Genomic DNA, 26,686 nt, shown 5'->3' with positions numbered 1-26,686 from the left:
GGGAGACTGGGAGACCTGGGAAGTGGGAGCATTTGCCCTAGACTTCAGGGTCTGACCAGCTCCATAGTGACAAGCCATATTTCTCTCTGGAGACTGTCAGAATACTGTATTGTACTCCAGAAGTTTCTATTGAATCAAAACATTCATGAGCAACCAATTACAACATTGAGTAAGATTTTTGGTCTTTCAGAATTATTTCTATGGATTGTTAATAGAAATGAAAATGATTAATTAAATTATCAAATGCTTTCAAATTTCACAGGCAAAAGTACTACATATTATAAAGACAGGTTTCTTTAGAAGAAAAGCAAGTAAGAAATACTATACATTTTAATTATAAAATGTAATTTGTTACCTCTGATGTCATCCATATATCAAAACCATCATTTTCATCCAGTGTATCAGGCATAACAGGAATCAAAGATACAAAATGAGCTATGAGGTCCTAGAATAATAGTAAGTAACACTTATTGAGTACATACTATATGCCCATCACAATGCTTTATATGCTTATTATTACATTTAGTGTATCCTATGCAGTACCTACTAGTATTATTTTGTTTTTCAGAAGAGGCAACAAGCTTAGAGTGCTAGGATAATCACACAGCTAACATAATATATGGGGTCTCCAGGAATAAGCCCAAGGTAGCCTGACTCCAGAGTGTGCCTGTTAACCATTACATTTCACTGTAATAAATTATTAACATTTTAAACATGATACATCACACATAAACTTTAAAATAAAACTGTTAAAATTGAAAAGAGATGTTGAAGAATAGTATAAGTTTGAATTGCTTTAAGGTTCAAAATCAGAACGACTTGTATTAATATAAACTGTATGAACTGCTGCAGCAGGAAGATGCTGGTAGAGCCTGCTTTCTCAAGCAACAGAAACTATACCATTAATTGTTCCCTCTCTAGGACTAGAGACAAGAACTCAGGCTAAAGTAGGAAAGGAGAAAGGGATACAAATAAATAAAGAGTTAACACAAAGTGCACTGACACTGTCACTGATTTGCAATAGCCACCATTTATCAGCTATTATGACCTCCTACATTGTCATGGCTCACAGCCCTTGACAAGCAAAGGAGCTAGGATTTATATTTTCAAAAACACACACAAATATTGTCTTTGAAATAAATCTAAGAGCCCTATTATCTCCCTGGACTTTGGGTGTCAGGAAACATAGGCGGGAGGAAACGCAGGATGGAAGAGCGGAGGGTAGGGTAGCAGAAGGCACCTGAATTAGGAGTTTTGACTTTAGCATCGAGTCCAGCTAAGGGAGCTTTACAGTGGACAAACATCCTGAGGAGAGCCAACTGACTCAGTCAAACCTGAATAAATATAAGGTACACATGATTTTTCATAGATGCCCTTTAATCAAAACATTCTTTTAAGGGGAAGGTTTATACTTATGATTTCATATTTTCCTTTCTCAAAGTGGAAGGAGCTATATCCTCTTTTGAGTCTATAATGAATAAATCTTCATTTTATATGAAATTAAATTTTGAGTATGTGTCTCTTTTGTCAGCTGGTAAATAGATAGGCATAAAGTCACATAGGGATGGGATGGGAAGTGTCATGTTGGCAGTTTACACAGAAAAATATGACACTGTTTTCTTCACTCCCACGAACAATGAGAAGCAATCCTGTGAGAAGCAATCCTTGGAAGAACACAGCCCCTGTAGGCACATAACTTTTTATTTTGCCTGGAAGTCAAAGAAAGTTTTGCATCATTTTTCAAAGTTTGATAGATAAGCTGTGAAGCCAGTAAGGTCATATAAGCCGGTGCAGCAACAGTGAGCCTCCAGTGCAAGTGGGTGGAAATAAAGGGGATCAGAAAGATCTTCCCTCTGGGGCTTGGGAGGACTCACTACAACACAGATGGTCTTTCTCTCATGAAACTGTCTTTGAAGGAAAAACAATTTCAGTGAGAAACTTATACTCGAAATTATTATTAAAAAATAAGTTTAAAAATGTCAATTTGGAGTGATGAAATGTTCTGAAATTTACTCTGGAGATGGTGGCACAATTCTATGAAAAATCATTGGATTGTACACTTTAGATGGGTTAATTATGTGGTATGTGAATTATATCTTAACAAAGCTAGTAACATAAATATAACTTACAAGTGTTGCATTAGAATCATGAAGAAATATATCCAGGAGCTGCTGAGGTGGATTTAATGCCTTGATGTATCTTGTTACTAAGATCTGCATCCCGTCATCATTAAAAACAGTTGTTATGATTCTTCGGTTGGGAAATACCGTCTTACAATTTTTTGTAAAAATGTGTGCTCTCTCCAAAACATCTATATGATCTGAAAACTAAAATCAAGTTTAAAATACTTCAACATTGTACCATACATATTGTTCCCACAGGGAAATATCAAGCACTGATGTGTGTGTGTGTGTGTGTTTTGCCAGCTCTGAAATTATTGTTCTTGGTTTTTAAGATAGCTTACACTTCTTTGATAGTATATATAAAAATAATTCAATGTAAAACATACCTTGTCTAGTTCTGGATTACAGGTGACATATGATATTTGAGGTTCAATGGTAGCAAAAATATTTAAAAAGGTACATTCTTTTAAATTTTGCCCATTATAATCTTCTTTAGGAGACATGTAAGTCTTACTCCAAGTATACCCAAGCAAAACTGGTGGAATGTTTACTTGGAATGTTCCATTAATCTGAAAGAATATATCAATATAATCGATTCTGCATGATGAAAATAAACACCAGTCAAATACAGCATAGCCCCGCTCAGTCTTCTCCACAGGGGGAAGCAGGCCTGCAGGGGTACGTGCTGCCCTGCGGACGTGTACTTGTGCAAGGGTGATCAGATCCTCCACGGTGATCTGCTCCCAGGCACCCTTGACGTGCTGGGTGCCTGCCTGATACGTATTGTGTAAAGAAGGCAGGAGTAAGAAGGTATGAAATGAGGAAGTTACTGTAACAGAGATAAAAACTCTAAAAAAAATCTAATTCAGGCTCAGAGAAAATGTTAAAAGACAACATTACATTTTTCATTGGGTCTAAAAAGAGAAAAAACTGCAACAGCAGGAAGGACAACCTATAGGTCCACAGGAGGAGGGATTGTGTGTGTGTGTGTGTGTAGAGAGGAGCTAATTTACAATCTTAATAACTAATAATCATTAGCTTAATAGTTATTGAGCACTTACTATGTACAAGGCACTGTGCCAAGTGCTTGATATAGATCACATCATTCAATGAGATAGACACTGCTCTTCTCTCCATTTTGTAGGTAAGGAAACTGGGACTCAGAGAATTTAAGTCACTTGTGAAAGATCACAACACAACTGATGAGTAGTAGAGCCAGATTACAACCCAGGTTTGTCTGCCTCTGAAGCTCACATTCTGAGCTGCCTCTCTATCCAAGAGTCTGGCCTGAGACTGAGAATCATATGAAGGGGTTTACGAATGTAGGAAGCCCTGTCCCTTCCAACAACTTAAATCTCTATTGCTCTTTATTTGTAGCACTCATATTTGCGACATGCTCCTTCATGACATCCTGTGACTGCATATTATGCAGACATTTATACTCTCCTCCTTAATATCCATTCTCTTCTCCATTCTTATCAACAGTTTTAGGTGGCAACATGACAGCCATGTAGTGGTCAAGTCACATCAACAAAATATAAGAAGTCTGCTGGGATTATCCAGTGAAATGTCTGTGTTTCTAATACAGGCCCTGCCACTTCATGCTTCACCCTGACTCCTCTCTGCAACAGGAATATGAGGCTGGAGGTGCAGCGAATGATTTGCAACTTTGAGGATGAAAGCCACATGACAAGGACAGCGGAACAGAAACACAAAAGCAGTTCCTGAAGATATTCTTGAGCTGCTGCACTGGCATCTAGACTTCTTTTTAGAGTAAATAAATGGACCCTTTACATTAGCCACGGTTAGGTTTTCTGTGGCATATGGCCAAATGCAGTATTTACTAATACATAAATCCTTCTGAGTCAAATGCCCTCGTTTGCTTGACAAACTCATCTTTAGGACTTGATTCAAAAGTTGTCTTGTCTGTTAATAATTCCCTGGTCTTTCATTCCCCTCCTCATTCCCCTCTTACCCACTCCCAACCCCTCGGAACCACCCCTTTCTTCCCCCCAAACCAGGAAGAGTAAGGTACTCCCTCCTGTATCATTGCACCTATCTCATACCCCTGTCAAAGCTCTACAGCATCATCAGGTTGTACTGAAATTCGTTTTCTTCTATAGACAGTGAACTCCATGGAGGTAGAAAATTCATTTCCAAATCTTCTATATCTGGCACAGCTCTGTAAGTAACAGAGCCCCAAATGGAGTCTAGACTGTAGTTTTTATATTTTTCTGGTCATGTAGACATATTCTTGCTACATAACCCAACAGCAGGGCCCTCTGGGGGTATAACAGAGACAGGTACTAATCATCAGTCTCACCATAATGATAAACAGTGCTGAGGAGCCAAAGCTCCCACCCAGAACCCATGCTTAGAAAGCAACATCATTAATCAGAACATTTGTGAATTTGGTCCTAAAAAACTGTTATATTCAAATATAAATGTTGCTTTAAGATGTAAGGCTAGATGTTCCAGTCTTTACCAATATATACTTTAAAGTTTTAGGAAATAAATTTGTGGGTGCCTTCTGTTCTAGAGACAGCTAAAACCTTCAAATACTCCAACACCCCAATGGCTCTCAAATACAAGATCACTTTAACTGACCTAACAATCTGCCAATCACAGAATCTGATTCAGAGACATCAGTAAATGCTTCTATTGGCCAGAGGTAAAAAGAACAATCAGCAAAGAATCATTTTCTATTACCTCAGATTGTTGCAGAAGAGCAGAGAAGGGGAAGACAATGGATCCAAGCCAATTCTTTCTTACATATGAATGACCACTGCAGCTCCTGAAACAGTGATCCTGTTAAAATAAATAGATTTTCTACTATTTACTTTATATCATGTGATGAATAATTTCACAAACTTGTAGGGAAATATTTAAAAATCCTTCTCTTTCTTTTAAAAAGAAACTGAAGGGTAAATAGAAATTTTTTTCTCCCTTTTTAATTTTTATAAAAAAATAACTGACTAAAGCAAAATAATGACCTGTTGTGGAGCTTGTGACACATGTATGGCTATTTACATTTTTAATGTAATACCTTTATTATAGTAGATATGCTCAGTGCAAGAAACTTAAAAAATACTCTAAAGAATATAGAAGAAAGCTCTGGCAGGGGCACCAGGAAACCCTGTTGGCTCCCGAGGTGCTCTTCCTTTCCCATTCGCCATCTGTGGAGGAGCCACCCCCAAGATGCAGATTTTCATGAAAACCTTTATGCAGAAGGCCATGACTCTCGAGGCTGAACCCTCAGATATAACAGAAAATGCAAAGGTCAAGATCCAGGATAAGGAAGGAATTTCTCCCAATCAGCAAAGACTGATCTTTGCTGGCAAGCAACTGGAAGATGGACATACTTTGTCTGACTATAGCATTCAGAAGGAGTCCACTCTTCATCTTGTGTTGAGACTTCATGGTGGTGCTAAGAAAAGGAAGAAGTCTTCTACCACTCCCACATTCATCTGACTATATTCCCTACGCTGTACTTTACATCCTCATGACTATACTATAACAACCAATTTGTACCTCTTAATCCCTTCACCTTTTTCACCCATCCCAAACACCCCTCCCATCTGGCAACCATCAAAATGCTCTCTGTATCTATGAGTCTGTTTCTGTTCTGCTTATTTATTTTGTTTTTTAGATTCAGTTGTTGATATGTATTTATTGCCATTTTATTGTTCACATTTCTTATTTTGATTTTTTCTCCTTAAAGAAGAGCCTTTAACATTTCCTGTAACACTGGTTTGGTGGTGATGAACTCCTTTAGATTTTTCTTGTCTGAGAAGCCCTTTATCTGCCCTTGGATTCCAAATGATAGCTTTGCTGGGTAGAATGATCTTGGTTGTAGGTCCTTTTCATTGTTTTGAATATTTCTTGCCAATCCCTTCTGACCTGCAAGGTTTCTGTTGAGAAATCAGCTGACTGTCTTATGGGAGCTCCCTTAAGGGTAACTAACTGCTTTTCTCTTGCTGCTTTTAAGATTCTTTCTTTGTCTTAAACCTTTTGCATTTAAATTATGATGTCTTGGTGTGGGCCTCTTTGGGTTCATCTTGTTTGGGCTTTCTGGGTCTCCTGGACTTGTATATCTGTTTCCTTTACCAAGTTAGGGAAGTTTATGTCATTTTTTCAAATAGGCTTTCAATTTCTTTTTCATTGTTTTTTTCAAATATGTTTTTATTAATTTCAGAGAGAGAAAGGAAGGGGGAAAGACACATAGAAACATCAATGAGAGAGTCATTGATTGTCTGCCTTCTGCATGCCCTCCACTGGGGATCCAGCCAGAAACCCAGGCATGTGCCCTGACTGGGAATAGAACTGTGACCTCCTGGTTGGTTCATGGGTCACCACTCAACCACTGAGCCATGCTGGCCGGGCCACATTCAGTAACTTTTAACATTTGATCTAATAGAACTGGCATTTAGAAATCATTTGGTCTTTTGTGTAGAAGTGGTATATTTCCTTTGATCAGACAGTGGAAAATATATAACCCTTTTTCGCTTATCTTTCTATGTTGGCTATCAGGAAGCTCACATTTCAATGTACCATTCAATTGCAGAAACTCACTTCTCCCAAATTCTTGGTATATTTACCCCTCTTCCTTCCACATATGGTTTATGATCTCTTGTTATTTTTTAACTGACTTTTCATATGTCTGGCTTCATTTCAAGTTGCCCAAATGCTTTTTAGAAAATGTTAGAAATATATATTGAATCTAAGAGCAAATTTACAAATATGTTACTAGACTTCACTCAGTTGGACCTTAGAATTATTTCAGCATTATAATAATTGTACTTTACCTCATGTTTTTCTATAATCATTTCATCAAAAATGTTGATATATATATTATCTTTTATTTTAGATAAACTTGAGAAGCTATAATCATGTCCTGGTGAGCTGTAAATAAGAAAAACTTATTTAAATGCCTAATTTATTTTATAAGAGCATTATTTATAAAGGACTATAAAATTACCTGTGTTCTTTTCTGTTTTAACATGTAAGCTAAGAAAAAACTAAGTGCTTTTAAGACAACTATCTTTCATTAAAGCTAGTATATGCTTTGTAATTTATCTTATTTATCTCTTAAGCTAACTTGCATGAAGAATAAAAATGTTTAAATGCCAAGCAGAAAGACTTTCTACTACCGGCATCCATTGCAAACAAATGATCTGCAGGATGGTGCATTAAGATTTACCAACTAGCCCTGGCCAGGTGGCTCAGTTGGTTGGCTCATCAGCCCATGCACCAAAAAGTTTGTGGGTTTGATTCCCAGTCAGGACACATACCTAGGTTGTGGGTTTCATCCCGGGTCCAGGAGTGTATGGGAGGCAACTGATTGATGTTTCTCTCTCACATTGATGTCTCCCCCCACCCCTCCCCAAAGCAATGAAAAGCACATCCTTGGGTGAAGATTTAAAAAACAAAGATTTTCCAACTGTCTTAAATTCTGCTAGTTTCTGCTAGTTCACACATATATAGTTAAACTGCTCTTTTGCTCTCAGCTAAAACCTTATTCTCTTTTCCACATTTGTTCTCTCAAACCAGACACTGAGACAATGGGGTGCATTTAATTTTGCAAGCTATTTGCTAATGGATTACCTGACTGGATACATTTTTGGAGGTAGCTGAAAGAACAATGTATATCACAAGCAATGAACTTTCACTCTCAGCTCCAGCCTGTGTATCGAATCTCAATCAAACTTCCAACAGCTCAGAGAAGTTAAATAACTTGCTCAATCTAATGCCACCAGCAAGTGACAAAGGCCTAATCTGAACCCAATTTTAACTGTCTCCAAGGCCAAGCTCTTTTCACTGTACCAACTGCCACTGATTCCAAGTGATAAGCTGACTTCCTTACCCTGCTCCTTTCAAGAGTTCCCTTTCATGTTGTAATGTCCAAGACAGGACAGGGGAGGCAATGTGTCTTTACTACACTATGCTAGCAGGAGAGATGATAACTGTCACCCTCAAGACATTTTTGAGCATGTCAACTTAGTATATCCTTTAAATCACTCAAGTCCTATATTATCTTGCATTTTGTATTCTACTCAAACTTTCCTCAAATTTCATAATTTCTCCTCCAAAGTAGAGCTCACAAGGCTAATTACTATTTACTATTTATTATTACTACCTACCCCATTTGTACGTGTTTTGTATTCATTAAAATGTCATGTGGGGAAGGGAATAGAGCTTTTGTATCTGAGGCGATGAAAAGTGGTAGCTGAATGGCTTTGCCTTAGCCGAACCCTCTGACCCACCTGGTCATTCTCTAATGTGTTCCTGGCTTATTTCACTGCTGTAATCTCAAGAATGCAAATACTCTACAGCCTCCTTCTCTGTAGTTCACTTATAAATTTCTTTATCTTATTGACTATTTTATGTTATAGTAAGTCCATTTATTTAATATAGTATATTTCTTCTAACTGTCTAAATTAATATACCAAATATTTCCACAATATAACACATTTTATACTTTTACAAACTTTTTAACCAAATATACTTTTATATATAATTACTTAACTTCATATTATACAATATAATATAACTGATTTCCTCTTCAATCAATACTCCCCTTCACATACAAAGAGTTTTTAAAAAGTCAGGTAAGCAGATATCAGAGAACAAGGCAAAGCAAGAAGTACAAGGTCCAGATAAACACCCAAATAACAAGAGTATCTCTGTAAGAACTCTGGCCAAAGACTGAAAATACCATCACACCTGTGTTCAATCTGGAAGAACAGGCTTGATTTCTGCTAATACCATAAGAAGTACCATAGCCTCTGAGCTAGTGAAATTCCAAGGTATACTGATATACTTGATTTTTTTTCTCCCAGTTGAAATAATGGCATCAACAGGATCTTTCTCTTCTTGCAAATCCTGGTTCAAGTCCAGAGGTTTTCACTTTGAGGAGTGGTGGCTGGGATGTGAATATTCATATAGTACAGACAATTTTCTTCAGTGAGATAGGTAGGGGGATTCAGTCAAAGCTCTTTAGCAAGGAAGGACTGGTGGTTGGTGATTGATTCTGTGTTCCCACAGCTTGCATCAGGGCCCTCAAGGCTGTTTGTTTGTTTGTTTGTTTGTTTGTTTGTTTGTTTGTTTGGAAAATGACCGAATGACTATAGTTTCCTGGTTAGAGCCTATAGCCAGGACCTCATTTGTATAATCTTCTAGGAAAGAGAGTGGCTGGAAGTTGAAAGGAATAGACAGATTGTTTCATCCTGGGAATAAGGACCCACTCACAAAGAACCAAGGTCAAGAACACAGATGCTGGAGGGAAAGCAACACCAGAAGCCCAAGGTCCAGGAGGCCATGAGGTTGGCATTCAAAAGAACCAGAAAAAATTCTGGAGTTAAGAAGTCAAAACAATGCCATCATAGAACCATGCAAATAGTCAAGAACCAAATGATCTACAGAAAAGATTTGGAGAAGGGGGAAAGGACTTTGATAATGGATATGGTTGATAGTCCCTTATATACCTTTCACCCCAGTGAGAGCAAAAATATATAGAAAATGACAACTGAAAATTGCTAATTGAGTTTAGAGAATAATTTTAAGCTCTATGTTTTAAATTTGCCTTGACCAGTGTACTTTATTTCCTATAACAAAAACCTATTTATATAGCTATTGCATAAAATATGAATCCTGAGAAAGAAGATCAAAGCTGGAGACATCACAGTTCCTGGTTTCAAACTATACTACCAAGCTATAGTAGTCAAAACAGTATGGTACTGGCACAAAGACAGCTATAAAGACCACTGGTACAGAATAGCAAGTTGAAGTAGAATTCAACTACAACCTGGCAATTCCACACCTAAACATACGTTCTATAGCAAAGGTTTTCAGTAACACTCGGGAACTTGTTAGAAATGGAATGATCAGGCCCTACCCTAGACCTATTGAATTAGGAACTATGGGGGGGGTGGGCCCAGAAATGTTTTAAGAAGCTGTACAGGTGATTTATAAATCACAAAATAGTTTGAGAGCTACTGTCTTATAAATAAACTCTTGCATTTGTGCTCCAGAAGACAGCACAAGAATGTTCAGAGCAACACTACTGCAACAGCAAAACATTAAAACAAGCCAAATGTTTATCAACAGGAGAAAGTATAAATAAACAATGTCATTTTACTACAGCGGAATACTATGTAGATGTGAAAATAAAGGAAGGGAGGGAGGGAAGACTATAAATATAAAAACATGGATGAACCTCTCAGAACAATTAAATAAAAAGAAACAAGATTGCAAAAGATGATTCAATTTATATAAAGTTGAAAAACATCCACAAGTAAATAATACATAGTCAGGGATAATACTTATGATCTAAAGTCATCAGGGAAGAGAGGCAATGATAAGCACAAATTCAAGGTTGTTACCTCTGGGGGAAGAGGAGGGATATAATTAGGAATTGGCACAGAAGTGTCTTTAAAGGTATTGGTAACATCTACTTTTTAACCTGGAAGGTATGTATACAGGTATTCATTTTATCATTTTTCCTCAGAATTTACATTTATATATACATTATATATATTATTATCTATGTAAGAAAGATTTCATAATTTAAAAGCTTAAAAAGCAAAGCGTATATCAAGCATTATTTTTAATAAATGGCTCAAAAATCATTTGGTTTTTTTTTTTAGAAGCTAAGGAAAAATGGACTTCAACTTACATAAAATCTACTTTAATTTCCTCATTCCAGCATGGATGAGATCCACTTGCAATACTGGTTTGGTATGCAGTGTGTTGAAAGGAAACTTCCACAAAAGGGTGTACAGTATCCTGAAACACATAATAAACACTGACTAGATTGTTGTAATATTTTATATAGTTGACAAAAGATAGAAGGCTAAGAAATTACTTGGTTACTGGTTGACAACTGGATGGATTATTTTTTCCAGAATTTCAAACCACCATTATTCACTCATTCATTTAATAACCATTTATTGGTTCTATTTAATATTAGGTACCTTTCTAGGATCTAAAGATAAATGGAACTTTGCCTTATGGATTTTATAGTTTATTAGGGGAAAATAAACAGGTAAATAAATAATTGAAATGAAATGTGAGAAATAAAATATAAATATATTCTAGGTATCACAGTTACTCAGGAGAGGAAGTGATTAATTTCCTGGGGGGTGAGGACAAGAAGAGCCTCACAGAGAAAACACTGCTTTGAGCTTGAGCTTAGAAACATTGAGCAGTAATGTGGCCAATAATACCAAGCTGTGTGGAGGCCATTGCAGGCAAAGGAAAGGGAAAGCATGTAGGTTTTCTAGAACAAGTAGCAGTATATGATGCTGCTGCTGGGTGGAAAGAGATGTGATGTGGCTGACTGGTGGATAAGGGCCAGGTCATCACAGATTTTTGTAGCATTCTAAGGAGCTTATGCCATATTCTATAGACCCTGAGGGCAGGGGAGCAGGGAATGAAATGGTTAGAATTACATTTTATAACGAGCGCCTTCATTGTGTTATGGAAAGTAAACTGGCAGCCCAACAGATTAGAGATGGAGAGACCAGTTGCAATTCAGGGCAAACAATCGAAACTGCACTTGATAAAAGTGCTAAATACTTAACTCATTTAAGATCTCTTCTGAGGCTACTGATTTTATTGTTTCTTTATATCTGAAGCGAGATGTGGATGATATGAAAGAAGCAGGCATATCCAAGGCTCTTCAGGAAAAACAACAGAGAGATACACACTTTAATTAGTTTTAATACTAGTTTTGGTGGAAGTAGCAGATTTTTGCCTATGCTTATGGACATATATAATCCAGTTACCCTGGATTTTAGAGTTTGCTTTGGATCTTCATATCACAGGTGGCTAGAGCTAACCAGATGACAATGACTGCTCTGGAAGAGTGGCTCCTAAATGCTGAAATATGTATTGGATCCAGTCTATGATAAAGTTTTCCTCAGCAAAAGGAGAAAAATGAGGCAAATGATACTTTAAGGTAATGTGCTTCCTATTTTGGGTCTTGCAACATTCTTTCTTTTACAAATGGATGATTATAGGAAATGGTGGTGATTTTATGATGTCGTTTTACAAGCAGCCTTTGAAATGTGCATTTGTTTTGAGAATCTCAATTCTACTAAATAAATAAGGCTGGATATAAAAACAGGCTTAACATTAAAAATTTTTAAGTATAGATTAGTAGCTAGTAAGCAAACTAGTTTTTTATATGCAGAATTCACAGGATGTGGTAAACGTAAGATAAGCAAATAGAGCACATGTGTGTTAAACATTGATAGAGAGGTACACTTAATATTCCCGAGGTACCTGGGTACTAAATAGCCATATATGCACCACACACAAGACTAAATAGGTAAGAAACACTGGATATTCAGGATACATTAAATATACATGAGTATTTAATATTCATGATGCCTTAATTTGGTATCACCCAACTGTGATACCCATTCTGGCCCCACACGTCCTCTGTGCAAGAAACACAAATAAAACCCCTGTGTGCCTGCAGAAGAGATGGGTAAGATGGGTAAGAGTAAGATCTGATTTTTGCAGAAGTCATCTAAAATGACAAGTCTAAAACAGAGTCTACTCTCTCCAGAGTTTTAGTCCCAGTGGCAGAGAATAGTGCAGTTGGCAAGCGGCTTCACAAGTTTCCACAGTAGGGAATAGGGACAACAGGCATTTCTTTGATATAGCACCCCAAAATACACATGTCAAAGTTCCTTCAGGCGTGTCAAACTTCTGAAAACTCTTAATACACAGCAATGACAGTAAACTCGCCTATCCAAATGAAGTTTTAAACTTTCACTCAGTTTCTGTATATGGAGCATTAATAAAGTGCAACGATGCACAAATTGGACAGTGTGGAAATTTACATTTAAGATAGAGCTTTTGTAATTCTCAAAATTGGTGCATATTACCTTACCTATTAACTGTTGTTTTCCTGCTAGGAATATTGTAAGCCCTCAGGATTCTGACAAGAATCTTAATATCTCCATCACAAATAGTCTGTGCTGACACTTTTTTCCTCTCTTTCCTCTGAGGCTTTAACTTTCTTTGTTGTTCAACAAGCTTACAAACTGCATGTGTCAACTGGCTAAAGAGTAAAAGTGATCAGCCACACATATAGACAAGATAACTTAGTTTTTAAAGATACCAATTCTAAAATTAATTATTGTAGATAAGGTCATTATTTTGAGCCACATTCTCTCCGCTGTGGGGAGACAGTTGTTTTAAACCCAAGAACGGAATCATTTTCTGTGTGCTATGTTCACCCTTATGTTAAGAGGGAACGTGATTGCTCCACACCCTTTGGGTGCATGGCCCAGCAAGAGACAAGGGCAGGAAAGGTAATTTCATAAAACATGATATTCTTTCAGAATATTTTTTTTGGGGGGTGGGAATAATTTTCTTAAAAGTGATTAGAAACTCAACTTTTCTACATGAATCTGAAATAGGAGTTAGTTACACATGCTGCCAACCCTGGTAACATAAGTCCATGAAATTAGAGCTCTATGGTCACATCCATCTCCCCGCAAAGACTGAAAATAAAACACAACAGATTTCAGCATCCTAAACTAATTAACACTTATTGATAACACCACAAACCTGCAAGTGGCCCCAGGGCAGTTTCCCCAGAAGCACCCCTACTCCTGTTGCTACCCCTGAATTTCACAGATGGGACAGTATGAGAATTGAGATACTCTAGCCAAAGCTCCCCCGCCCTCCTGAGGGATCACCTTGCCCCTCTAGGGCTAATGATTCACAGTTTTGAAAGGGATAGATGACAAGCTTAGTGTGTGGTGCTACCAGCAATGACTTTTCCACTAGCAATCTCAGGACAGAAAAATCTTAGGGCAAAACTAGTTTGAGACAAGTTTCTTTTCTTTCTTGCCCTAAAACCTATCAATAAGGAGAGCATTAAAAACTAAAATACTATATAATTGAAAATACATATTATATCGATATGTCAAAAATGCAATATTAAAATGACCAAATATATTTTAAGTGACCATATTTCACTTCATGCTTTGTAACTGCACCTTTTGACATGTAACTTAATTAATATAAATATAGAGAACTTATTAGAGGATTTTGAAGGTATTAGCTTAAAACTTTATATTTCATACTTGATAATTTTAGTATGTACCTTGCAGATACAATTTCTTCATAATCAGCCACAATATCTGATAAATTAAATTTGCTAACTTTGACAAGTCTTTTCATTATCAACTTTCTCATCTACAAAAGAAATTTAGAATTTAAGAAATGCAAAGTTTATATTTTAAGTCAATTATTTACAATGCTACTGGTGTCACTATTTTTTCACCCCTAATTTTTGCAAACAATGAGTGGAAAGGGGGATTAGATAAGTGAAAATATGGCTTTGTTTGCTCCCATTATTAAAACCATTCCTCACTCTCACATTCATGTCACACCAAAGCACGTTTTTTTTCTACTTTGTTGTTCTTCCATAACCTTTCATGTCATCTTAAACTCTGTTCTTATCTCTTTTTACACCTACCCTATCCCAACTTAAGCTGCTTCATCCCTTCATGCCCTGAACTGCTGGGGTCTTCTACATTACTAGTAAGTGAAAGTAAGGATCCTGGAAAAATGCTGGTGTATTTCTCAAAGTGAACTTTTAGGGTGAAGAGTACAAAGTTGTTAATGTTTGTGTTTAAGCAGGAAAAGTTGGGATGTGCACTAATGAGTTCGCTGTCTGTTGAAGTAACCTCTGCATCAACAATGTAGATCGACAGTGTACATTACAGATGGTAAGTAGCTAACTCTGAAAAGGAAGTGAAGAGAACAGAAAATCTCTCCGTGATCAGAAAGAGGGGGTGAGCCAGTAGACTTGCCTGTCTGACTCTCTGGGAAGAGTGTAGTACCCCAACATCCAGCAGGCCAGTTTTCACAGGAGTAAATGCAAGCATATTGATAATATTATTTTGTTGTCATTACCTTTTTCAGAAAATTGGCAGAACTAATCCTTTGTGCAGTAATAGAATTCACATCTGAAAAGGGCATATCCTTTTCTATCTGACTTTCACATTCCTAAACAGAAAATTGTTAGTTTCATTTCTTGAATGTAACAGAGTTCAGATATGATATACTGCAATAAAATGTTAAATATTTATTTCTGGCATTGACAGAAGAAAACATTTCTTTGAGATTCCCCCATTGAGAATTAGCTAAAGACAATTTATATTTTGTTTGTTTCTAGGATGAGGTCTAGTCATGTTTTAAAATAGAGTAATGATTGAGAAAAATTTGCGATTATGAACATGTGAAGATGATTGATGAATATTCTTCATGTGTGCATTGCAATCACTAAAAACAAAAGCAGTGGGAAGCAGTATAACAGTCAAGAGAGTGGGCTTTGGAGGCATACAGTCCTGGGTTCAGAAACAGTGTGGTTTAGGAGAAAGTTGATAAACTGCTGCAGACCTCAGTTTCCTCTTTTGTAATACTACTACTACTAATACTACTACTAGTAATAATGATACCACTTATGTCACAGGATTGTGAGACTTAACTGAAACAATATCTGTAAAGTGCATGGCATATAGTAAGAAGTCAATATATGTTGACTATAAATCAGTAACTTTAATTTTACATTCAGTAGTTGGTATAAGATTATTTGTTAGCCCCTGGTCAATGTGGCTCAGTTGGTTGGGTATCATCACATGCACCTGGGGGTTGCTGGTTCAATTCCAGGTCAGGGCACATGCCTGGGTTGTGGGCTCAACCCCCAGTAGGGGGTGTGCGGAGGCAGACAATTGATGTGACACTCTCATGTCAACGTTTCTCTCTCTCTCCCCCTCTGCTTTCCTCTCTCTCTAAAACTCAATAAAAAAAAATTTTTTTAAAGATTATTTGTCAGGATGCTTCATCTACATAATTTAAAATAAATTTGCATCTGTTATATCTACGCTTGTGGGATACATCCCTAATTCACATGGAAATTATTTTACATTATAGGTATCTTTAAAGACCACACAAAAATAATGAAGTAGCTACTTTAGAACTTTCAGCCATATTACAGTGAACATTATTATTGGAAAGCTATTTATTTTGTTCTTCTAATTATCCACAAGAAATCTTGAAATTAATTATGTTGGCAAGTAATGAATTTTACCTAATAGTATATTAATATTTCATATTACTTTATTTACTTTTAAAGTATTAATTTATAGGAGTTTCTTATTAATTTTTGTTATGTGTATTGCAAATATATTTTCCAAATCTTTGGGGTTTAATTTTATTATTATAAAATTATTCACCTTCTTTATAATTTATACATTTCTAAATTAAATTTATTGGGGTGACATTAATAAGATTATATAGGTTTCAAGTGTATATTTCTATGATATATGATTTTATATTGCATTGTGTGTCCACCACCCAAATGTAACCTTTAACCTAAATTTGGTATTTTTTTAATATTCATTCATGTTGATATGCATGGCTCTAGATCAGTGGTTCTCAACCTTAGCCGCACATTGGAATCACTTGCGGAGCTTTAGGTACTACTGATATGTGGGTTCTACCCTCAGAGATTCTGATGTGATAACAGTACGGTCAAGTTGCGAACTATTGTAAATTGGTTCACACTTTTTTTTTACTGTCTAGTTTTCATAGTATTATTACTTCACAATTCATGTATCGATTTTCTGGTTGATGAATTGTTTCCTTTTTTTTTTCTTTTTTTCCTATTTCAAGCAATTCTGTAATGAACATTGTTGAGTTTGTCTCCATACCGTTTTTTTTAAATATGGGTTTTTTTCATTGATTTCAGAGAGGAAGGAAGAGGGACAGAGAGACAGAACTGCTATCTTGAATTCTGTCATTTAAATCACATATTTGCATTTCTTTAAGTTTATTTTCTGGAGATTTTAAATTTTCTTTCTGAGCTGCCTCATTACCTTGCTTATTCATGGTATTTGATGGATTCCTTCTTTGTCTAGGCATCTATGTATGAGCAGCATTTTTAGTAGATTGATAAGAAGTCTTTCTATTGTTTTCCAGTAGGTGGCATTGAATCACAAGTGTTTTAGCTCTCTTGAACTTCTCTAGCTTTTCAGATCTCCATAGGGTGATGGGAAATGGTGTGTGTTCCCTGGGAAGGTGGGCACCTTCAGAGATGAAACACTAATTCCTTTCTGCCTGAACCATCTCTTAGCAAGCTTAAGTGCTGCGATTACTGCAATTGGTTATTCCTACAGGAAATAGCTCTTACAATCCACTATTTTAAGACTAGTGATGTACCATTAAATGTTTAACAATCACTTCTCTGGAAGTGGGAGAGGAAGTCCCAATTTATAGCATTTGCTGATTTATGGTGTAAATATTCCCCCAGCATCAGATTTAAAGCAACCAACATGAAGTCACTGAAGGTGGAGTTGGAGAGGTGCACATTAGACTCTCATGGCGGGTGATAGCAGGTTCCAGCATACCACCGCCACACAGCATAAAACTAATTTTTCTTCCCTCACCCCCATTTTAAAGTTCCTGAAATTGAGGTGTGCTTTATAATCAGTGTGCAAATTTAATGTGGTAGTTTCTTTCCTTTATATCCAAGGTTTCTTTTAAATTGGTGATACATTTTACAATAGCAAAAATATAGTATTTACCTAAATTTAGAATATAACTAAAGGATTTCAGCTATGAAACAGGTAGTTTGGACAACTAAGTTGCAAAGTCAAGCTAAGGACTTTCTGGAATTAGGAGATCTGTACATTTTTAGTGCTTAAAGAAGGGGGAAGGGGAGTCTGTCTACTGATTATCAGTTAAAAAAAGAAATTAATACAGATTGAAAGCATCAAAATATTAACATCATATAAGTCATACTCAAATAGAAACCAAGTACCTGGAAGACTGAATCTGGAATCTCTTCGTCATAAAGGGGCATTTGTTGCAGAGGGAAAATATCTAATTGACCTGCATTTCTAAGTTGCAAGAGCTGGAAACGTTTACTTTTATTCATTTCCTCTTCAGAAACAAAATTAAATTCATCTTGCAACTGTTCAAGACGAAAATACTTTGGAATATCCTTTCCTTTATGTTTCATGTACTGTAAAACATAAATAATGTGAAGTCCTGACTTAATATATTAGTTTTTTAAAATTCAAAAATTATTTCAAAACACATTTTAAGGTATAAAAATGTCAAATCACTATATTGTACACCTGAAGTTAATATAATATTGTATCGCAACTATAATTAAATTTTAAAATATTAAACAATGGAGAAAGGAAAGCCTCTTCAATAAATTTTGTTGGGAAAATTGGAAAACCACATGCAAAAGAATAAAACTAAACTGCTATCTGACACCATACACAAAAATTAACTCAAAATGGATTTAAGACTTGAATATAGGACCTGAAACAATAAAATACATGGAAGAAAATATAGGATCCAGGAGATCGAGGTTCAATTCCTGGTCAGGGTACATGCCCTGGTTGCGGGCTCGATCCCCGGTAAGGGGCTTGCAGGAGGCAGCCGATCAATGACTCTCTCATCATTGATGCTTCTATCTCTCTCCCCCTCTCTGAAATCAATAAAGATAAATATATTTTTTTAATTTTTAAAGAGACAGAATGAGAGAAAAAAATACAGAATCCAGCATACATGGCTTCTGAACCTTTCCCTGGTCATGGCGTATATAGAAAATTAAATTATTTGTATTGCAGATAAAAAATATGATAATAAAGTGACAATAAATACATATCTATCAACAATTACTTTAAATGCAAATGGATTAAATGCTCCAATCAAAAGACATATGGTGGCTGAATGTATAACAAAACAAGACCTTACATATGCTGTCTACAAGAGACTCACTTCAGATTGAAAAACATGCACAGACTGAAAATAAAGGAATGGAAAAAAGATATTTCATGAAAATGAAAATGGAAATGGAAAAGAAAAGCAAGGGTTACAATACTTATACCAGACAAAATAGACTTTAAAACAAAGGCTATAACAACAGACAAAGAAGGTCCCAGCAATTCCACTTTTGGGTATTTATCCAAAGAAGCCCAAAACCCTAAGTCGAAAAGACATATACATCCATATGTTTACTGCAGCATTACTTACAGTAGCCCAGATCTGGAAGCAACCTAAGTGCCCATCAATGGATGAGTGGATAAAGAAGAAGTGGTGCATATACACAATAGAACATGACTCAGCCATAAAAAAGAATGAAATCATACATCTGCAACAGCGTGGATGGACCTAGAGGGCACTGTGCTGAGCGAAGTCAGACAGAGAAAGACAAATGCCAGATGATTTCACTTTTATGGGGAATCTAAAAAACACAATAAACGAACAAACGGAACAGAAACAGACTCATAGACAGAGAGATCATTTTGACCATTGTCAGATAGGAGGGGGTGGGGGTGTGTGAAAAAGGTGAAGGGATTCAGAATTACAAATTGGTAGTTACAGAATGGTCGTGGGATATAAAGTACAGCATAGGGAACATAGTTAATAATAGTTAATAACTATATATGGTGTCAGTGGATATTAGATTTATTAGGGTGATCACTTTGTAAGTTATATAAATATCTGATCACAGGGTTGTATCCTGAAACTAATATAATATTGTATGTCAATTGTAACTTAAAAATAAAAATATTAAAAACAAACAAAATTTTTTAAATCACACATTAAAAAAGATTTGCATTGCACACTGGCTGAAAGATGTATTTGGTTACCCTAAGAGTTGAGAGAAAAATCAGTATTTCTGTACACCTATAACCAATTCAATACATCAGTTGAGAGGCTCTGATCTAGGGAAACTTAATTGCAATCATCCATTTATTCAAGAAATGCAAATGGGATTACAGGGTGCCTGCAAGGAAGAGTGCTAGTTGCCATAAGAGAGACAAAGACTTATCAGCTGTAGTTCCACAAGGCAGGATAAAACACATTAATGAATAACTACAGCATAAGGCAGAATGAAATTAGAACCATAAAAGTTTACAAAAAGGGAAAAAAGTTAACAGGAGGGCAAGAAAAGAAGAGCACATATTTAACTGAGGTTACCAAAGAAACGATCAGATTTGTGGGATGGTTAAGGTAGCCTCTATGGGTGGCCTTCTAGGACGAGGGGTTAACATGAATAAAGGTGAGAGGAGAGCATGTTTTGGGCTCATCTACTCATATTTCTATGAACAGTTCTGTTGGCTATAAGGAAGAACAGAAGCGAATAGATAATGGAGTCTTTGAGGGAAGGAATGTGTCTGTAAGTTTTCTTTAAAGATCCAGCATCTAATATAATGGCTGGCACTAGACGTACAACAGCTGCTAGCCTGAAGGTTAGCCTGTAGGATGTGCTGTGGGCTGCTAAGTAGTGGCAGAGAACAAACCATCAGGCCTCAAGTAGTAAGTATTTCAGCTGCTGCATTTCTAATTGCCTTTATAATACTGTAAACTGGTTGTAAACTGTGTCCGTCCTCGGATTTACATTTATAAGCCTCCTACGGCCTAGAAAAATGTGCAGCACTCTATGGAGGAATAAAGAGGGCCGAGCTTAGGAAATAGAATATATTTCCAGAATGGATATTTGCTACAACTTACCATAATAAATTCTATTAAATCAGAATATTCTGGATTATTTGGGTCAATTCTGACTTCATCTGCCCATTCAAAAAGCTTCTGCGTATTAATGAGCCATGGAATTCCAGGAACGCCTCTCGCATCTACATTCCTTAACACACTAACATAGAGAAAAATATTTATGAATTTGCATCCAATATACAGGTTATGCATTTGTTACATAGGCAAAACCTACCCATTTCAGGTAAAGATAATGCCCATCCATCACCTACAGTTAAGGATAAAATAGGTGTAGATTTGAGACCTCTTCTGACTCTTCTCAGAATATTCTAATTTGTAATATCACGTTTAGATAAATGTCCACCCCCTTGACAGACGGTAAACTTCCTGAGGAGGGTAAAGTCTGTAAACATTCATCTTTGTCATCTCCACTCTCCATGTTGCAGCTAAAACATAGTGGATGTTGAATAGCGAATAATCCTCATCAGATGTATTCTGTAAACCCTGAGAACAGTAATTTATTAAATGTTTTCTTTCCATAGGATGCACAGTATTGAAATTTAACCAAGATGTTTGCTTAAGCAAAATTAATAAAATCCACAATATATAAAAATCTTTAGGGTATATCTTTACAGTTGAAACACAATATAGTGTATCAATTAACTGGGAAGTACTGCCAAAGGAGTATCTTTGTTTGGTCATATGAGGCCATCTTCAGAAGTGGGAGAGCTATAAAAGATAGGGTAGACTCATAACACATCCTTGGTGACCTCAGCTATAGGCTCACTGCAGAAGGAATTCAACTCTGAATAGTAACAATTTCTTCAGAGCCGTCAATTACTTCAGTTATTTAATCTCTGCCTTCATAGATAATCTGTCTAATCATGGGTAATTAGAGGGATTTTGGACTAGAAGACTTCTAAAGATCCTTCCTATAAAACACTTAAGAACAATTCCAGCCTATCAACTGGATGCCCAAAATACAGTTCTGACTCAGATTCAATAATGCCTTAGTCTAAACATGAGCACAGATTTTGCACTGTCTACTTTCCATTAACATTGATTCATATTTCTATGATGAATCTTTGGAAACTATTGCCAACAAAGCCAATTCCTGGTATAATAGGATATTAAAATTTTTTATATATATATGAAGTTTTAGTATTCTTCCTTTCCTTAGTTCCCATTTCTGCCCTCATATTGGAACTGTTTTGATGTCTTTGTCATAAGAGATCTCTAGGGCCTGACATCCTTGACATTATCATGTAACAAATTTTCCTTCTCATGGGAACAGTCTTAGCCCAGGTTCCTTAGAAAACAAAGCCTGAGGCAAAGCATAAATGTTAAAGAATAGATTAGGGAGTGAAACTTACCCCATCATAGTCTTAAAAAAAGTTACAATTGGATTTCAACAAAATCCCATGATTTGTACCTCAGGAAAAGTAATGAAAACCTCAGAACATCTCCTGCCCTTGCTGTAAGGATTCCTCCAGCTGTCCCTGTAAGTGTTCATCTGTGGGCTGTGGCAAAATCCCTGTCATCTGCACTCTCTCCTCCACCAGATGCCAATCAACACAGGAACCAGTGGGTTGGGTTACAGAAGAAATATGTGAATAAAAAGCAGTGTATGCAGACCAGTGACCACACATGTGAGGGCTTAGGTAGACAGGAAGAACAGCCAAAAAGTGTTTCAGGGTTTAATCAGATGATTGGGTTTTTCTTTGTTTAAAAAACAACCCCCAGGAGGAGAAAACAAGATGGCGGTGTAGGTAGTAGCTGTGCCCGCTGCCTCCCGCAACGATATCAAAATTACAACTAAAATACAGAACCATCACTCAGAACCTCCTGGAATCTAGCTGAACAGAAGCCCTACAACCAGGCAACTGAAGAAGCACCGAGACCGGTAGCAGGGGCAGAAACGCGGGCGGATCGGGGCTGGACTGTGGAGACTCGGCCGCGGGCCCACACCCGGTGCAGTGGGTTAAACTCAGGAGGGAATCTCGGTGGTGGAGGTTTCCCAGAGGAGCGAGGGGTCCCAGCCCCACAGCAGGCCCCCAGCTCCACGGCCGGGAAGAGAAGTCTCCACACCTTGGGGCTGTGAAAACAATCGGGGACTGTTGCTGAGGGTCTCAGAGGCTGTGGGAGCCCCAGGCAGCTCCTCTTAAAGGGCCGTGCACGGACTCACTCAGATGCGCTCCCTCTGAGCCCAGCGCCAGGCAGCAGCTTGAAAGGACCTGGGACACTTGGGGAGGAACTAACCTGCCTGAAATCGGGGGGCGGGGGGGGAGGGGCGGCTTCCTCCCAGGCAGAAGAGCTGACAGAGGCCATTGCTCCTTTGGCGAGTCTTCCCCACATACAGCCGGCAGGCAGGTGCCATATTTGAATCGCCAACATCTGACTCACACCTTTGGCACCACCCTGTGATTCCTGGAGGCCCCGTCCCTCCCCACCTGCAAGCTCATCCAGGCCATTCCCAGGGGCTTTTCTGTGCAAGTGGCCTCTCGAGCCTCATGCTTAGGACTTTCCTAAAATCTCTCAAACAAGAAGCAGTGTGCCCCATACGGCTTGATAAGCGGCCCCAGGCCTGGCACTAGCGGCGGCCTGCATTGGCTCATAGTTTGGCCTCTCCTGGACACCGCCAAGCCCAGCACAAGTAGCATCCAACTACAGTTTGCTGAGTAGCTCATGTTGTGTGGCCCTGGGCAAGGCACAGGCAGAGGCTGACTTTGCATCTCCCAGGAAGCCCCAGAGACAGTGCACCTGATGGTCAGACTCAACCATGCTGGATTACAACCCTACCACATCCACGAGTGACACTCTCAAGGGGCGCACTTGGTGAACACCAAAGCTCCACTGAAGTAAATTCTGCTCCATAGAGGTGTCTCCAGCACAGCAGCTCTTTGGCTGTAGTTGCAGCAGTTCCTCACAGACGATTGGCCTGGGGGTCAATTCCTCCCAGTGACACCAACAGCAACCAAGGCTCAACTACAACAGGACAGTGCACACAGCCCACACAGGGGAGCACCTAGAAGGCCCAGCTCAGGTGACTGGGGAGGCTGAGCCATTGGACCCTACAGGACACCTACTACACAAAGCCACTCTACAAATTCCAGGAGACATAGCAGCTCTACTTAATACATAGAAACAAACACCAGGAGCAGCCAAAATGTGGAGGCAAAGAAACATGTCACAAAGGAAAGAACAGAAGAAATCTCTAGAAGAGGAACTAAATGAAACAGATCCAAGCAAGCTAACAGATACAGAGTTCAGAATTTTGTTTATAAACCATATTAATAAGAGTATGACAAAAATAACTGAAAAATCGATGACATAATAAAGTACCAATTTGAAATGAAGGCTACATGAACTGAAATGCAGAATAATTTACAGGTAATCAACAGTAGAGTAGAGGACGCTGAGAATCAAATCAGCAATTAGGAACATGAGGAAACAAAAAACACCCAACCAGAAGAGCAAAAAGAAAAAAGAATCCAGAAATATGAAGATAGTGTAAGGAGCCTCTGGGACAACTTCAAGAGGCCCAACATTCCTATTATTGTGATTCCAGGAGGAGAAGAAAGAGAGCAAGAAATTGAAAAACTATTTGAAAAAATAATTACAGAAAACTTCCCCTACCTGGGGAAAGAAATAGACTTACAAGTCCAGGAAGCACAAAGAGGCCCACAGCAAGACACATCATAATTAAAATGCCATAGGTTAAAGACAAAGAGAGAATCTTAAAAGCAGCAAGAGAAAAGCAATTAGTTACCTACAAGGGAGCACCTATATGACTGTCAGCTGATTTCTCAACAGAAACTTTGCAGGCCAGAAGAGAGTGGCAAGAAATATTCAAAGTGATGAAAAACATGGAACTACAACCAGATTGCTCTACCCAGCAAAACTATCATTTAGAACTGAAAGTCAGATAAAGAACTTCCCAGATTAAAAAAAAAAAAAAGCTAAAGGAGTTCATCACCACCAGACCAGCACTATAGGAAATGTTAAAGGGTCTTCTTTAAGAAGAAGCTAATGAATAAAAGAATCTGATGAACTAAATAGATCCAGAGACATTGACACAGGCAACAGATGGTCATATTTCAGAGAAAGAGGGAAGGGAGGTGGAAAGTGGGAGGAGATTAACCAAAGAAGTTATACGCATATATGCATAACCCATGTACACAGTCAATAATGGGGTGAAGGCCTGGGGAGGGGGTGGGAAAGAGGTGGAGGGGGTCAATTGGGGGGGAAAAATGGGACACCTCTAATACTTTCAACAATAAAGATAAATTTAAAATAAATAAAACAACCCCCAATATTTTTACTGTCTCTGTGGTTCTTTTCAATAATGTCATATAGCAAAGATTTTTTAAAAGGTGTATAGATTGAGAGGGGAAAGCCCATCATTCTGTTATCATCACTCATTAATTTTCAAATGATGGAATCTACGTGGCCCTATAAAGACACTCATTTCACTCAAACACAGCACAATATATGAGCCAGCATTATCCTCATTTCTATAGAACTTTATTGTACTTATTTCTAGTAATCCTATCTGTGGGTGTGATTTAGAAATTAATTCCAATTCTTCTAGGAAGTCCTGGGACTAGCACAAAATTTCTAGGATTTTCTTTTCAGCAAATTGATAATGCATAACTTATTATTTTATAATCCAGAATGACTGGGAGATATAAAGGCCCCAGAAATAAAATCCTTGGGGGTCTTGGTCTTTGCTTAGAAGTTAAGGACTATGGAACTGCCTCTCACCCTCCATGTGGCTATAAGTCTAAGCATTGAAGAGATACGGTCTGCTACATATAAAGACACTCATTGTCAGTAGAATAATTATAAATATATATATTAATATTTGATATATATAAATACATGAAAAAAATTAATCAACATCTAAATAAACTAAACTACTGCTGTTAGTTTTCTCTTATAGACACAGGTTTCCTGTGATGCTTTGCTGAGGACTGGAATTATTTTTCAAACATAAAAGTTTACTACCTGCAGTAAGCAGATCTTAATGACTGTGACAGAGGTGTCAGAGGAATGCCATTTTCATCTAAGGCCCATGATACAGAATAGCTTAGTTTTCCCGATGTGAAAAGACAAAGTTCTTCAGTTTCATTTCCCTCAAGAAGAAAAGGCACATCTGTTTATAAAAGACATTAAAAACAAATAGTTTTAAAAGCATGCAATTTGAATACATTGTAGATGCCCGCCGACTTTTACTTGTGGAACACAAAGGAAGCTCTTTGCTGAGCCCCAATCTTAGAGCTCTCTGTCCTCATTCATCTAGGATACCTCCAGGCAGATTGCTTCAGACAGACTACAGAGAGAGCGAAATACTGACCTGATTACACAGAGATGGACAAGCTCTACTTTCCTCTTCTTATGGCTAGAAGCTTTTAAACCATTCTTTCTGGGAGTGGCTTCCAGCAAGAAAGGACCATAGGCAGCAGAAAGAGGCAGACAAGGTGCTCTTTGTCTCCTTTCCTACATTCCTGAGTGTTCATCTTCCCCCATTTTTTCCCTTCTATCTCCAGAGAGCTTAACAACTCTCCTTGAAACTTTGGCTGAGTTCTTAGTGCTCCCTAAATTTTTCACCTTGAGTCTTTTCTTCTGGGTCTCCACAGCCCTGTTTTTCTGCTTCATCTGAACTCTAGACAGACACACCCTCCCTCATTCTGTCTCATTTTCTTCTCTGTTACATATAAAGACAATTATTGTCTTAGTAGAGTAATTATAAATAAAATATTTTAAATATTTATAAACATAAATTTAAAAAATAAACCAACATCCACAAAAATGAAACTGTTCCCACTGCTGCTAGAGTTTTCTTTGTAGACACAAGTTCATAGTCTTCCCTTCTCCTGGAGGCGGGCAGTTGCAAAGCTCCTAGGAAGGTGAGAGAGAGGAGTCCTGGGGGAGAGGGAGTGGGAGAGGGAGGTCACTGTTCTCACAGATGTGTTACCAATTTAACTGCTTGAGGAGTACACTCAATTGACAAAGGAGTGAAC

General features: G+C 37.5%; 2 protein-coding genes across 2 annotated transcripts in view; one reads left to right on the top strand and one right to left on the bottom strand.

The window, feature by feature from the left end:
• Window positions 1–26,686, bottom strand: part of CC2D2B (coiled-coil and C2 domain containing 2B) — a 63,609-nt gene that overhangs the window by 11,486 nt on the left and 25,437 nt on the right. Inside the window, exons 16-29 of the mRNA XM_087824151.1 lie at window positions 25,671–25,818; window positions 20,685–20,823; window positions 17,971–18,174; window positions 15,063–15,155; window positions 14,248–14,339; window positions 13,024–13,194; window positions 11,705–11,800; window position 11,532; window positions 10,798–10,907; window positions 6,929–7,025; window positions 4,833–4,931; window positions 2,510–2,692; window positions 2,130–2,327; window positions 356–445 (exon numbers count right to left, since the gene is read on the bottom strand). Coding sequence (XP_087680277.1) covers window positions 356–445; window positions 2,130–2,327; window positions 2,510–2,692; window positions 4,833–4,931; window positions 6,929–7,025; window positions 10,798–10,907; window position 11,532; window positions 11,705–11,800; window positions 13,024–13,194; window positions 14,248–14,339; window positions 15,063–15,155; window positions 17,971–18,174; window positions 20,685–20,823; window positions 25,671–25,818 — 1,721 coding nt within the window. The remainder of the gene's footprint in view (window positions 1–355; window positions 446–2,129; window positions 2,328–2,509; window positions 2,693–4,832; window positions 4,932–6,928; window positions 7,026–10,797; window positions 10,908–11,531; window positions 11,533–11,704; window positions 11,801–13,023; window positions 13,195–14,247; window positions 14,340–15,062; window positions 15,156–17,970; window positions 18,175–20,684; window positions 20,824–25,670; window positions 25,819–26,686) is intronic.
• Window positions 5,322–5,594, top strand: LOC148091555 (ubiquitin-like). The gene has a single exon (XM_087824222.1). It carries the CDS (start codon window positions 5,322–5,324, stop codon window positions 5,592–5,594), a length of 273 nt encoding a protein of 90 aa, XP_087680348.1.

This window comes from Miniopterus natalensis, chromosome 14 (assembly GCF_054644295.1).
Source record: "Miniopterus natalensis isolate mMinNat1 chromosome 14, mMinNat1.hap1, whole genome shotgun sequence".
Lineage (NCBI taxonomy): Eukaryota > Metazoa > Chordata > Mammalia > Chiroptera > Miniopteridae > Miniopterus > Miniopterus natalensis.
The sequence above is the reverse complement of the archived record's forward strand: the minus strand, read 5'-3'. Positions and strand labels throughout refer to the sequence as shown.